Here is a 13924-nt window from a genome sequence, read left to right on the forward strand (position 1 = left end):
TGTTTGTACTATATAATTCAAGATATTCTAAATTTATTGGAAATATCAATCCATAAAATGGAAGAAAGCATGTCAATTAAGAAAGTCGGCTATAATACGCATAAATTAAATATTCCACAGTGCTACTTTCGTTGCCTAATAGTCATAAATAGTATATTAGATAATCGTTTCTAGTCACAAAGCAATGAGTTGTTGAATCGAATTAGACTAAAATTTGGCAAGGATTAAGTCAATTTCCTTTGTCGTACCTACTTCTCTGGTTGCGTTCATTTTAATTTAATAGGATGAAAACTACTCACACTCGCTGCTAATTATAACAAAAATATGTCAAATTGTTTTAAAGCATTTTGTCACATTCCATCTTTCTCTTGTATATCAACCATCTACACGAGAAACCTGCTAACTCAATCTATAGCTTTGCTGACGATAACAAACTGATGTTGGCGTTTGAATCAGTCACTTCAATAAAGTCGGCCAACACCCAATCGAACATCATCACTTATTGAAGGGTTGAGTTTAAGAGCAATATGTCCTGACATAGTTTCGTGGCAGAAATAGCTTAGGCAGCTTCACGAAAATTTGAGACCAGAAAAGTGTATTCTCGGCAATGGTTTTTAATCTTCTACAAAGCGCAGGTTCTTTCATCCTTTGAGTATTTCTTGCAGATTTAGATCTTTCAAGGATACTGGGAGAAAAAAGGCCACTTACCTAATTGTTTGTTATCGATACTACCACAAAAGATGCTCATTGGAGCTATCCAACAGACGTGGCTCATCAGCTTTACCAAGCATGTCTTTTTCGAACACTATAACGGCATAAAAAATGAAAAACTTTGTGTAACTTGTGTGAACGTATTTGAGATCTTAATCTGAAGATTCAATAGTGATCAATATTTGTATATTAAGTCCCTAGTTATTCTTGTTGCACCTTCAAACGAATGAATATTTTTTGTTCCAGGTAATATAAAGCTTAGTTTATAAATGAGCTCGGATATGTTTGCCTAATTTACGATGGCGACTCATCCGATAACTACAAATATGGCGGAAAACGATAATTTAATCCAAAAACCGCCGAAAAAGAATCCGAAGAAAAAATCTACCGCAAAATCAACAAAATCAGAACAGAATAACAATGAAAATCGCGTTCGCGTCAATTCAGATAACAAAGAAGACATGTTATTAAACTATCAACCGTGGGTAATACAAACTTACGGAGATCTTGCTAAAACAAAGACAATAACGTTGAAAAAATACGCGAGAATTTTACGTACTCTTAGAGGTGAGGAAATCGTAAGTGCAGATAATAGTAAATTTCGGTTTTGGGTGAAAGCGAAGGGCTTTTGTGTGGGACAGCCAGTCGGTTACGATGCTAAACCGGCTGACGGAATCGTCGGTAGATTCAGTGTTTGTGATATGGATGATGGAATTCCACCAGTCAATGAAAAACTTTCAGGAAGTGCCAAGGATCCCCCGTTGTATGTTCCGAATGCTCCGTTTAAGGTAAGAATTTAGATAAAATACTTATATCCATTGTCGACGTGACAGAGTTTTTCTAAATTTTAATTTATGTAGTGAAACTCTAATTTGAAAAAAAATATTATTCTATTGCTACACTATTGAAAAATCTGTATAGGAAACTGTCTTATGGCAATTTCTTAATTAACGTTTTAAATCTCAGAAGTAAAATGTGCAAATTTTCATGATTCATGAAAATGAAGGATCTCAAGTTGGATACAGTTTCTTCAATGAATTGGTCTATAGCGGCTATACTGCCGTATCTGCTCCATTGATTAGTTAGATAGGAAAGGATAGATAAGAAAAGTCGTATTTTTCAATATTCCTCTAAAGTTTATTGTCCTTATGTGGTGAGATATCGTTTTATTATTGCATTCTTCACCTATTTTTTCAAGTTCAGATGCTAGGGTAATCCAGAATCAAGACTTGCGCAGCCCTAATATAGCCGCCCAATGCCAAACAACGTGTTTAACGCTATTAAGACCACTGGATTTTGCTATTTTTCGGTGTTATCGTGCGTTCTGTTGCCTTGTGTTGCCCAAGATTTTAAAGACATTATTTACTGTTTAGCCAAATGATTCCTTAAAACAAGTTGGCAATGCATTTTTAACAATACTCTCCCTAGTGACTATAGCAAATTTTTATATCGCGTAGCCATAATTTTATTAATATTAGCAATGTATGTCCTTTGCCTGTGATAACTATATGGACTACTATATATGGCTTTTTTAATGCTTCTCTAAAAAGGGTGGATTTTAATAATGTACTGTTACGAGCTAACTAAGTATAAGCATCAGTTATGTCTTCTGATGATAAATCTGTCTGTACTTCTTGAGTACATCCATATGAGAATTCTTCTGTACTTGTACTTGGAGCTTCAGTATCTTCTAGTAAAACCTGAAGATATTCTTTTATAGAAAGGTAATAATAAATTGAATTCTGTTCATTTACAGTTGAGACTAAGCACAGAAGTATCCTTTGAAAAGAAGTAGGCTTTTCCCAGTAATCTTTCACATAGACAGAATTAATTATTTTATGAAATATTTTACTTCATACTACATTTTCTACATTACAGTCTATCATGTTTGTATCTTTTAAGATTTTTCCCTCTTTCATAACATTCTCTCACCTATTCTCTAGTCTGTTTAAATTCGGGACTCAATCAGGGCTTAATCTGTCCTCCAGATGTGCAGGTTTCCCTGAAATAAAAGAAGCAGAGGCTGGAAACAGTACATGAAATTATTTGTGTTTATTTGTGTAACCATCGTTTTCTATGTTCCTTGGACAGCTGGTTAAGATGCTTTTTATGTTTGAACGAGATAATAACTAAAGTTGAAAAAAACTAATAGCATTCCTGTCGCAGAAAATGGCAACGTAAAGAACTTTTTGATTCAAATTAGATGAGCAAATGTGTGTGTCAGTCATTTTTATTACTGAAATTACATTGTTGAAGGTTTATTCCGAAACAACGAATTCCACCGGAGCTCAATTAAAATTTTCAAAACTTTCATTTTGGGGTGGCTCCTGCAGAAGAAAACATCATAAATCAGTTATTGGAAGTGAACTCTATTTAACTGCATACACATTTTAAAATGTTATCACACAAATAATTTTTCCACCACTAAAATTTGCTACGAACAATGAACATAATAAATAGTGAAACTTGAAATATACTGTATAAAAACGTTAAATGTTAAATAAATCTGATAAGCTGGAATTTCTAGAACAGTTGGTGATACTCATACTGAACACAATGTTTACCCTACCACTACACCAATTACACTGTCTGACACGCGTTTCGATAACCAAGTTATCGTCTTCAGAGACTGAAGGTAAACTCAGAACAGCGCATCAGGCAGTGTAATTGTGAACGTTGGTGTACTGGTAGTTTAAAGTTTAAACAGCGTGTTCAGTATGTTAAATTTGCTATTGAGTAGAAAAATAAACCTCACCTAAAATCTGGGGTTTGAAGTCCAGTTACTATATTTCGACCACGATTATCCGTATTTAAATTCATATTTCATCCACTTTAATCTTGAGAAATGGCTTAAATATTGAGTTTTTATACAGTACATATGCCGATTTCGATATATTGCAAAATTTAAGAGGTTTCTTCAGTATAAGGCCGTCCAGAGTCAAGTGAATCTTAACAAGAAAATGTTTACCACATCAGATCAATTAAGCACGGAACTATAAGTTACATGCTCAATAGCACTTATTCATCTGCATGTTTGTGATGTGTATGGTGAAGAAACAATACAAAACTTAATCCTTTCACCTACTCTAAACTTTTAACAAAGTTACTGACTTACAAAATTATCGTCACATAAATCTTACCTCAAATGTCATTATCGGCTACTTTCAGAGAAACGTTGTTGATTTTTAGCTTTTCATGATTTTCTCCATCACCACAATATTGGTGTATTATATTATAGTGTATTTGGAATTGAGTGACAAAAAGTTGATATTGAAACAAAAAATTTATTGCTTATACATTATGTCGTTAAAACGATTAATATTTCCAAATCAACATAAAAACTTATTATCATAGATCATGTTTTTTTGTATAAATTAGAGTTAAAACAACGATAAATTTATCAAAAAGTGAAGTGCTGTTATGTACTTTCACTCATCGCAATAATAAAAATAACAATGTAGTCACTAGACACGTGCCTAGTTTTACCTGAGTAATCGGAATGTGCCCGAAGATACACCTGATATGTTTATCGAGCTACCTGAATTTTTTTGATAGCCACATGTCTCATTTCTTTTTTTGGGTTTCAAATTTAAGGGGAAGGTTAGTACCCGACACCTGTAATTGATGTGAAAAACACTTTACCACATTTTACAAAGGAACCAAGGAAGCTTTTTTACCAGGTATTAATCAGAATTCTATTCCCGCTACAGAAGTGACCATTAACTTACGATGACGGTTTGATGGAAGAGTGACTTTTTAATAAACAAGTTACTGCTGTAAAAATATTTCATTGAAAATATTATGTAGTAGGTAAATCTGATGAATATAGTGGATGAAGCAATGCATTTTAAAGCAGTTTGGCCAATTTGTCTTCAGCACTAGCGGACGAACGAACAAGAGCGTTTTAGAGATATAAATAAAATTCTCTTCTCCATCAACTTCATCTTAAATTCGGTATCAACATAATAATCAATAGATACGAGTATTTAGAATCCAAAAACTCTGTGGAATTGATTTAATTGGCCGACAAAACAGTTTTTGCTCGTTCTACAGATTTAGTTCGTAATATTTCGACTGAATTTTGGTTTCTACTTGTACCCAAAAACATTGACTTGAAAATTCACTTAAATTACTCCTGATGTTTTGCGTACCTGTTGGCTAAGTAGGTAGGTTGCTTTATTCGGCGGTACAAGTACACAGATTTTACTCAGAATTTTTAGAGTAATTACAGTAAATAACGGTCTCGGATGTGACTGACCAATAAAAATGGGTGAAGGTATACTGTATGGAGGTAAGAAGAACCATCTCTGTGCTACAGAAAGTGCCCATCAAATTCTTTACGTAAGGGAGGCGCTACTATCGCATGAGTGTAAATTTTAAATAAAGCGTTAGAAATTTAAGAATAAGGACAGAGAAAGAAAGAAGTGATAAGTGACACTTTCTTTCTTACTAATTCACAATAATTAATTAACATTCAGCGTTATCTCACAATAGTTATATTTACAAAATTATTTTATACTACGTGGATAGTTTAGATTTTGTATACCAATATTTAATTAACACTATCTAGAATAACTAAGTTCATATGATATCTCGTCCGACAGGAGCGCCATTCTGGTCAAATTTTGAATTATAATTTACCGTCTACATATGAGATGGTCCTCCTTACCCCTACACTCCATACACTGCTTGGATTTAGTGCATATCTACTGTGTCCTTACCTTTCTAATCCACGTGGAAATTGGGAAACTTTGTATAATGAGTAACACATAAAAACAAGGAACTTTATTGAGCGATGATTTTGCCTATTATTCGCGGGAATGAGGTACAATATTAATTTAGCAATGAACATTATTGCTGATTGTGCCATTTTACATAAAATATATCAAATGTCTAATTATATATTTGAGGAGAATGATATTGCAGAAGTTAAAAAGGAAAACAACATTCTATATCAATTCATAGATTACTTTGGAAATAGGAAATGAATAGATTAAAAAAATCTGAGAAAATTACTGAATAACCTTTTATTCTTATTTTTAATTCACAATTCTAAAACTAAGAGTTTCATTTTTTTATATACAAAAGCATTTTCATCCTAAGCTCTTCTTTTTTTGCCCATAGAGTTGAAGTTAACGCCTGCCTCACAGTAGGCTGAGCGATAATGTGTAGGACCTTCACTGCACTAAACCACCCTCCTCCAGAAGAAGCCATACGGAGGAGGTTCCGGAAAAAACTTTTTTTTTACATATCTTCTGCCATTCTGTCCAGTGATAAGGTTATAATATAATCTAACATAATTTTCTTTACTCTCCAACATATGTTGTGTAATCTCGTTTATCGTTTACCACAGACAGGAACCAATTTTCCACAATTACCGCTGCGCGCTGTTCTTCCCATCGGACGCATTTATAAAGAACGTGCCTCGGATCGTCTCGTCTGTTACATAATTGACATCGATTGTTTGAGGTTTTCTTCATTCTATATGTGAAGTTTCTAAAAGACCCATGCCCTGTTAAGAATTGAGTAAAGTAATAGGAGCTCCATACTCTATCCATTGCTTAATATTCTTAATTAATTTTTTGGTCCAGTCAGCCTCTGTTTTCAGAAAGGCGACCTCCCACTTCTAGATAAATATCTTCTAAAATCTGTGATTTGCAGTCCAGTCACTACATTTAGAGCTCTCGTATTTCATCCACTTTCATTGACTCAGACGTGTAGTTTTCATTTTATATGCGACCTCTTTCACAAGATTCTTAGGGCATCAGATATGTCTCACAGATAATTTGCAACATTTCTTCAGTAAAAAAATGTTTTACACAGTAAAATAAGCACGGAATTATAATTACATGCTCACCGTGAATAGCACTTATTTTTCTACATGTTTGTGATGCGTTCTGTATGGTGAAGAAACATTACAAAACTCAATCCTTTAAGAATTTCACTTACTTCAAACGTTTAACAAAATTACTGACTCACAAAATTCTCTTCCAATAAATGTTACCTCAAATTCCCTCAATGAAATATGCATGAAGCTCACTCAATCGGATATATCGTTATATACACCGAAAATTTTTACTAAACAGAAAATATTTTATATAAAAATACGGCTTCCTTTTTGTTCCAGTACCCTGCATTTGAAAATTTTGCGCTTTTACTTTTTTTTGTGACGCATATTCCATTTGACTGGATTAAAATATCATTTTATATACGAGCGGAAACTTTAATCAGTTTTTTTCCTCTTAGGTAATACACAGCTTGTATTCACTGGACTAATATTAGCGGATATTTAGGCTCGCGGTTTCGGTAACTAGCACATAGACCTTGGTATATCTACCGGTTTATGTAAACTACTAAACTAATCCCTTATCTGAACAGCACCCTTACCGGATGCATAATTAACCGCTATGCACACATACGGTAGTTCATTGTGAAACAAGTAGATATTATAAGCCTTGCACAACTTCTCTGCTTACCATGTGTGTAAATCCGATAACTGCACCTATTACATCTCTCATATACATACAAAAAAAAATTATCATAAATCTCTAATGTGCGGATAATGGTGAGTTATCGAGAATTGTGTTTATGGTGTTGGCCAGTAATAATTTTAGAGTAATTTGTTATCTGAAATTTGATACTTGTGTTAATTTAACCTCGAATTCAAAATCTGTCTATTAACTATGTTATCCGCTTAAGAGTTTTTTGTATCCAGTCTGAATTGAAAAATTGGGATACAAAAAAGTCTTTTATTTAGGTACAAAGTGATCACTACTCAAATCAATACACTTTTAGAACTGGAGCTTTCATAACTTTACCATTTAAGGCCAGTTATTTTTTGAGATACTCTTCAAAAATTGATGTTAGACTGTTAGATTATTTTAACCTAAAACTCAACTGATTGCTTTGTAGTGTGTCAATGTCAACCTGTGATTATTAATTGAATAACTTAATCAAACCTATCCTTAAAACTGACCTATTTCAATTGAAAAAATAAATACTAAAAATTAAAATTTTACGTCTACTGTCATTTTGAATGTTGTATGCAATGTACCCATTTCAACATCATTCTGTGACCATATTTTCAGTCCACGATGATAAATACACGTATTCGAAAGCTTGATGTATATTTAAAAATTCCACACATATATAAATACTGGATTTTTTACGACTGATTGGTTAACAAACAAAATCACGATAAATAATTTTCTGCCAACCAAACAAAAAACAATTTTTCAATCATGGGGAAAGCAGTCATGGGAGGATTTTTCTAATTTTGTGAACTTCTTTATATTATATCAAGCTTTCGAACGACTTTTTAAGGCTGTAAAAATTACCAAAAGAAACTGGTTCATAAAATAATAATTTTCCAAATTGTTATAACTTATACAGAGTGAGTTTTATGTATGAAATTATCCCGATTATTCGAAAACGGCTAGTAGGATTTTTATAAATTTTTGTGTATAAAGGTCTTGTGATACGCAGGGTATTATGGTGATAGTTACATTGTTGTCAGATATTTCCTTTTTCCGTAAAAATAATGAACTTTATTATTTTAAAAAGATCACCCTGTATATTTTCCACTTAAGAAATACTTATTATTTTTCATCTCATGTTCTCTATGCCTAAATGCCATAATTTCAGAGTTATAGTTACATTTGCGTTTCTCCGCCGAAATTCAAAATAATACAATTAGGGGGCTATGACTGCTACAATAACAAATTTGACTTTCAATAAATTGCTGAAGTAAGTCCCAATGGATCGTTCAACTGAAAAAGAAGGAATTGATATTTGATCAAGAAACGTGTAATATCTTTAATAATTTATATCCTAACCGAAATCCGAAAACAAGATCTTCTGTCAGTGAATTAGAAAAAAAAGTTTAAAGAAACTGGTTCGGTATAAGATTTATCCAAATCAGGGCACAGAAATCTTCAGATGTTTGTGTCCTGTTAAGGCAATCCACATTGGAGTACTAGACAAATATTCAGGAAACTTGATATTTCGCAAAGATCTGTAATGAAAATTTTACGTGATAATAAATTCCATCCATACAAAGTAACGTTGGTTGAAGAGTTGCCAGATGACGATTTTGATAAACGTGAAGAGTTTGCAGACCTAATGATGAACAATTACAATCAAAGCGATCCAAATTTTTTTAGTAATGTTATGTTTTGCGATGAAGCTACTTTTTGTATTAATGGAAACGTAAATCAGCATAATTGTGGATACTGGTCACGTAACAATCCTCGTTGAATGCGTTAATCCCACACCCAATATCCCGTAAAACTGAATGTATGGGCTGGAATAATAGGCGACAAAATAATTGGTCCCTTTTTCATTGATGGGTAACTTAAATGATATATCTTTCAGATGCATATCAATTAGAAAAGCAAAAGCTGCTTTAAAAAATAATTATACTGAGAAAATGATGAATAACATATTCAATAGAAAGGTAAATAAATACTATAATCAATTAAGGAACAAAACAGAACTTAAACATTAAAATGTAGAACACATTTCCTTACCATATGTACAAGGACTTCCACAACAACTAGTATAATATTATAACGACTCATAAAGGATGTAATTAATTATCGAAATATTTCACTAAACTAAAATCTAAAACACCCAAAAACAAAAGAAGTAATATTAAGTGATATAAGTATATCAAGTACCTTGTAATGACTGTGACGCTGTTTATATAGGACAGACATCACAATATTTGGAGAATAGATTATAAAGTCATCAGTACAATAAAAAAAATAAAACTGCATTAACAAACCATAAGATGTCAAAACATACATGCAATTATAAAATTTCACAATTTCTTGGAACAGGCTCAGACACAAGAAAAAGATAATTTCTAAAAATGGCTCGCATACATACATAGACACAAAATATATCTAGCAACTATAACAAAGACATAAACAATTAAAGTAAAATTTATCATTCTATTTTATAAATTTCAATGTTACTATAAAAAATGCAAGTTATGTTGCTACTTTTGAGATATAACATCTTATACAGCATGTTTGGTCGGAAAGGTTTCCGCGGTCAGGATTATGAACAACGGATTGAACCCTATTGGAATTTTGAAAATTTCTGACGTTTCGGCGCCCGCTTTGGAAAAATAACGACAGTAACATTTTAGTGTATGTACTATTTAAACTTTAAGTAATATAATAGTTATAATAATAAGTGGTCTTGTAGCAAAAAGGACAGGTTATAGGAAAAACTAACCTTTATCTTGCCATTTTGGGTAACTAACCTCATCTCTAGGATAGGTAGAAAACTGAAAAATAATTAAGGTGGCTTGCTCAGTAAAAAAGTTCCGTAGCATCATCCGTATTAAGATAGAGAGCATTGAAGAAAAAAATGAATGCATATTTTCTACGATTTGGCTGCGACTACTGGCAACGTTGTGCTGAAATTTTATATGAATAAGTTTTGGAAGCGGACACATCCTACGAATATCAAGTGGTAATGAACATACATTTTTTAAGGTTAGTTAATTAAAAATTCAATAAAACTTACACATTATTTAATTTTACTTAGAGAGTACTTTTGTTAAAACTTTGTACCGTTCCCGGGATATTTGTATTTGAAAATAATAAAGTAGTTGGAAGACAGATTGCAACGGTATAGCTGATCCTCAACTGTTTAGAAGATTCATCAAAAAAGAAGACAGACTTGTGTATTCGTAAAAACGGAAAATATTTTCCACGTACTTCTACTTTAATTTAATGTTCTCCTTGTGATTTTTTGTTTATCATTACTCCATACTAGCATCATTTTTTGTGCAAAATTGAATGATGTTTTAGTTAATTTTAAATTTTGATTAATTCATCTAACCTTAAAAAAATTATAAACAGTACACTACTTGGTACGAACCGTGCAACTAGCGCCCTCTATAAGAGTCAAATTTAAAAACAAAACCATGGTATGTTGAGCTTCAAAACCATATTAGTTTAAAATTTAATTACAATTTTACCATTTTTTTTTTCTTAAACGTTATTTATCTTAGATACGAAAATATTTAATAAGCAAAACCTAACCAAATAATCTCATTTTTTACCTATTCTAGAGACGAGGTCACCTTTTTTGAAATACCATGTATATTAGCATTGCTAGGATAAGAATAAATATATCTAAGTCAAAAACTATCTAATTAGATTTTAAATCCAACGTAGACTTTTATTTATTTTTTTGTTTTAATTATATATTATAGTGATAAATGTATTCTTTAACAAACGCCATTGTTCATTTTTTACTTCAACCGAAATTTACAAGAAAAATGAGTTTCCCTAATAAACGTTCTCGTTTATAATTCTATCTTAATCCGTTTCTGTGTTGTTTCACTTTTGTCGAAGCATAACCGGCTGCTGTTGACTGAGATTCGAGATCTCGTCAATGGGTTTCTTTCTCTACCGCGTTTATTGTACATGCAACTCGAGCCCATACCACCGAACGACCCCCAAGAGATGAGACGAGGCGGGAGAAACATCCAACGACACGGCTGTTGTCGCAGCAGATATTCATCGTTACCGAGTCTTTCTTAATTAACATAGTCGTATATCCGTTTTACTATGATCAAAAAAATTGAAATTTATAAGTACGATTAATATTGATGGATATTGTTGATTCGAATTAATTTTATCACCTATAAAAACTACTGTTTTCCATGAAATAAGCTTATAGATAAACGGTTAAAAAGCCGACATATTTCCTCTTCATCTTTTGTACTATTTAAAATTGCGAATACCGAAGTGCATAATATTCTCTAGCTCCTTCACAACGTATCTAATAAGTCCCAGACTAATATACATATAAAGAAGATAGAATAATGTTTTTTTAGATTTAGATTACATGATTCTTGACAAGACAAAAATATTACGTAGTGTCATCATCATCAACAGATAAAAAGTGACATATATTTCCTCTTCTTCTTTTGTAATATTTAGAATTATAGTTTGCAAATACTGATGTGCATCAATACTCTCTAGCCACTTCACACAGTTTTTAATAAGTCCCATTTTAATGTATAAAAAAGATAGAACAAGGTTTTTTAGATCTACCAAAGACTTATTGTTGATGTTTATTTTGCCCGTAGAATATTTCATTAGATTAGATGTGGATCTGATATCCCACAGACAAATTAAACAAGATTATGTGGTACCCAATAACAAATCGAAGATATATGCGGAAAAACTCGCCAAGGTGCAAAGGCTAGCAGCCGTAGGCATAACGGGAGCACAAAGAAGCACACCCCAGGACGCACTGGATGTGCTGCTGGATCTGAAACCACTGGATCTGCACATAAAAGGATTAGCAGCTAAAAGTGCCCTCAGATTGAGGAAAACTGGGCTGTGGAAACAATCCAACTATAGACACACCAGGATACTAAGGGAAATAGAGAATATGGCGGATACAGTAGACATAAGTGTCTTGAAACAACGCACCGACTACACTATCGCCAGACTGATTTTTGATTTAGACCTGAACATCCTCATACCAACGAGAGAGGACTGCGAAGAGAACCCAGGAACAGTAAGTAACCCTTAAAGGGCGAACGGACGGCAGCGGGAGTATACTCTGAAGTTCTGGGAATAAGGGAATCCTTGAGGCTTAGAAATGGCTGCAACATAATGCAAGCCTAGCTGCGGGCAATAGAACGAGCCGCGGAACTAATCCGATGCAGAGATGAAACGGTGCGTGACATCAGAATCTACACGGATAGCCAAGCGGCTATGAGATCACTATCGTCTACGGCAGTGAGATCTAGGTCAGTGGTGAGCTGTCGCGAAGCCCTGTAATGGATTCGTGACCGAAAGGTTAGACTTTGCTGGATACCTGGACACAGCAATGTAGAAGGGAATCAAATGGCAGACAAAATAGCCAAATTGGGAACGACCAGGAGCGGGGACGAAGCGATGGGCTTGCTACTACCACCGATCAAATTGCTGATAGATAGAATATTAGAAGGAGAGCACGGCAAGAGATGGAGTAACAGAGATGACTGTGTCATCTCACGCTCCTTGTGGCTGGTGCTACAGAAGAGGAAGACAACAGAACTGCTAGGCTATGGGAAAGCCTCGATCCGAAGGGTCGTAGCAGTTATTACCGTTCACTGCACAGTAGGCTTTAGACTCAGGAAAATGGGTATCAGAACCGACGATCTCTGTGCAGAATGCAGTAAAGAGGAAAAAACAATAGAATACCTTATGTGTCACTACAAAGCATTGGCGTCGTAACGACTACAATGCATGGGAAGTGAAACATTGGAATGTCTGGAAGAAGCAGCGGAGCTGGGTGTTAAGGACCTGAATCACTTCATTGCAAACTGGAAAAGCTTGGGAAGGGGGAAAGGACCTGGCAACGGAAGAGATAGGGAAGGGGAATGAAATGGTGCTGACTGAAAAGTCAGCAAGGGCGTCACAATGGGCCTAAGGCATCCGAGTGGATCTCGGCTGAAAAAGTGGTGATCACCAGGTTAACCTAACCTAACAAATCGTTGACCGAGACTGCTGCACACTGATACTCTTCATACTCCAATTTCATTAATATACACATTTATTCGTAGCTTTCTTTACATTTTACTGCATATTCCTCTAGAATAAACAGTCTCTTATTCCCTTTGTATGATTAATTGCTTCAAAAAGTCCCGGGATATCAATACAATAACAGTATTCTCTTCGCTTATGAAAAATTCCAAGTAAAAGGTATTTAACTATGAAATTTTGTTTATGAAGATTAACTCATTTGATGAATATATTTCATCTGCGTGAGTTATAACCTGCATTATCGCTAGTTGACTACTATATCATTTAATATAAAACTATATTAAAATATTTAAATAGATACCTTTCCTTTCATTTACCGATTGAATTTGTTCGGGGTTTGGTATGAATGACTCTGCGAGTTGGTTTCAAACGAGAGAGCAAGAGACAGGAAACTCGTGGCTCCTTTGTTGTTTCTCATCTGAATCTGCATACAAAATCCAAACAAACCCATAAACGATGCAAATTGTCGGTAACAAAAAGTGAAATATCCGTTATAGTCGCAAGTTCAGCCGACTTTAGTAACCAACGCTATAGGCCAGTTATAAAGTTGTACACCGTTAGAAATTACGTCAGATCGACAGTAATCAATCTAATCACGAACGCTATTTTTTGTATAAGAGACCTTCGATGTACCCTAGAAGAAGAAATCT

The 13924-nt window shown here is 33.7% G+C and overlaps 1 protein-coding gene across 1 annotated transcript in view; it reads left to right on the forward strand.

Annotated features, from left to right (window-relative positions):
- The first annotated feature begins 1345 nt into the window (after positions 1 to 1345).
- Positions 1346 to 13924, forward strand: part of LOC130893039 (uncharacterized) — a 155322-nt gene continuing 142743 nt past the window's right edge. The window contains exon 1 of the mRNA XM_057798805.1: positions 1346 to 1499. Coding sequence (XP_057654788.1) covers positions 1413 to 1499 — 87 coding nt within the window. The 5' untranslated portion in view covers positions 1346 to 1412. The remainder of the gene's footprint in view (positions 1500 to 13924) is intronic.

Source organism: Diorhabda carinulata, chromosome 4 (genome assembly GCF_026250575.1).
Source record: "Diorhabda carinulata isolate Delta chromosome 4, icDioCari1.1, whole genome shotgun sequence".
In the NCBI taxonomy this organism is placed as follows: domain Eukaryota; kingdom Metazoa; phylum Arthropoda; class Insecta; order Coleoptera; family Chrysomelidae; genus Diorhabda; species Diorhabda carinulata.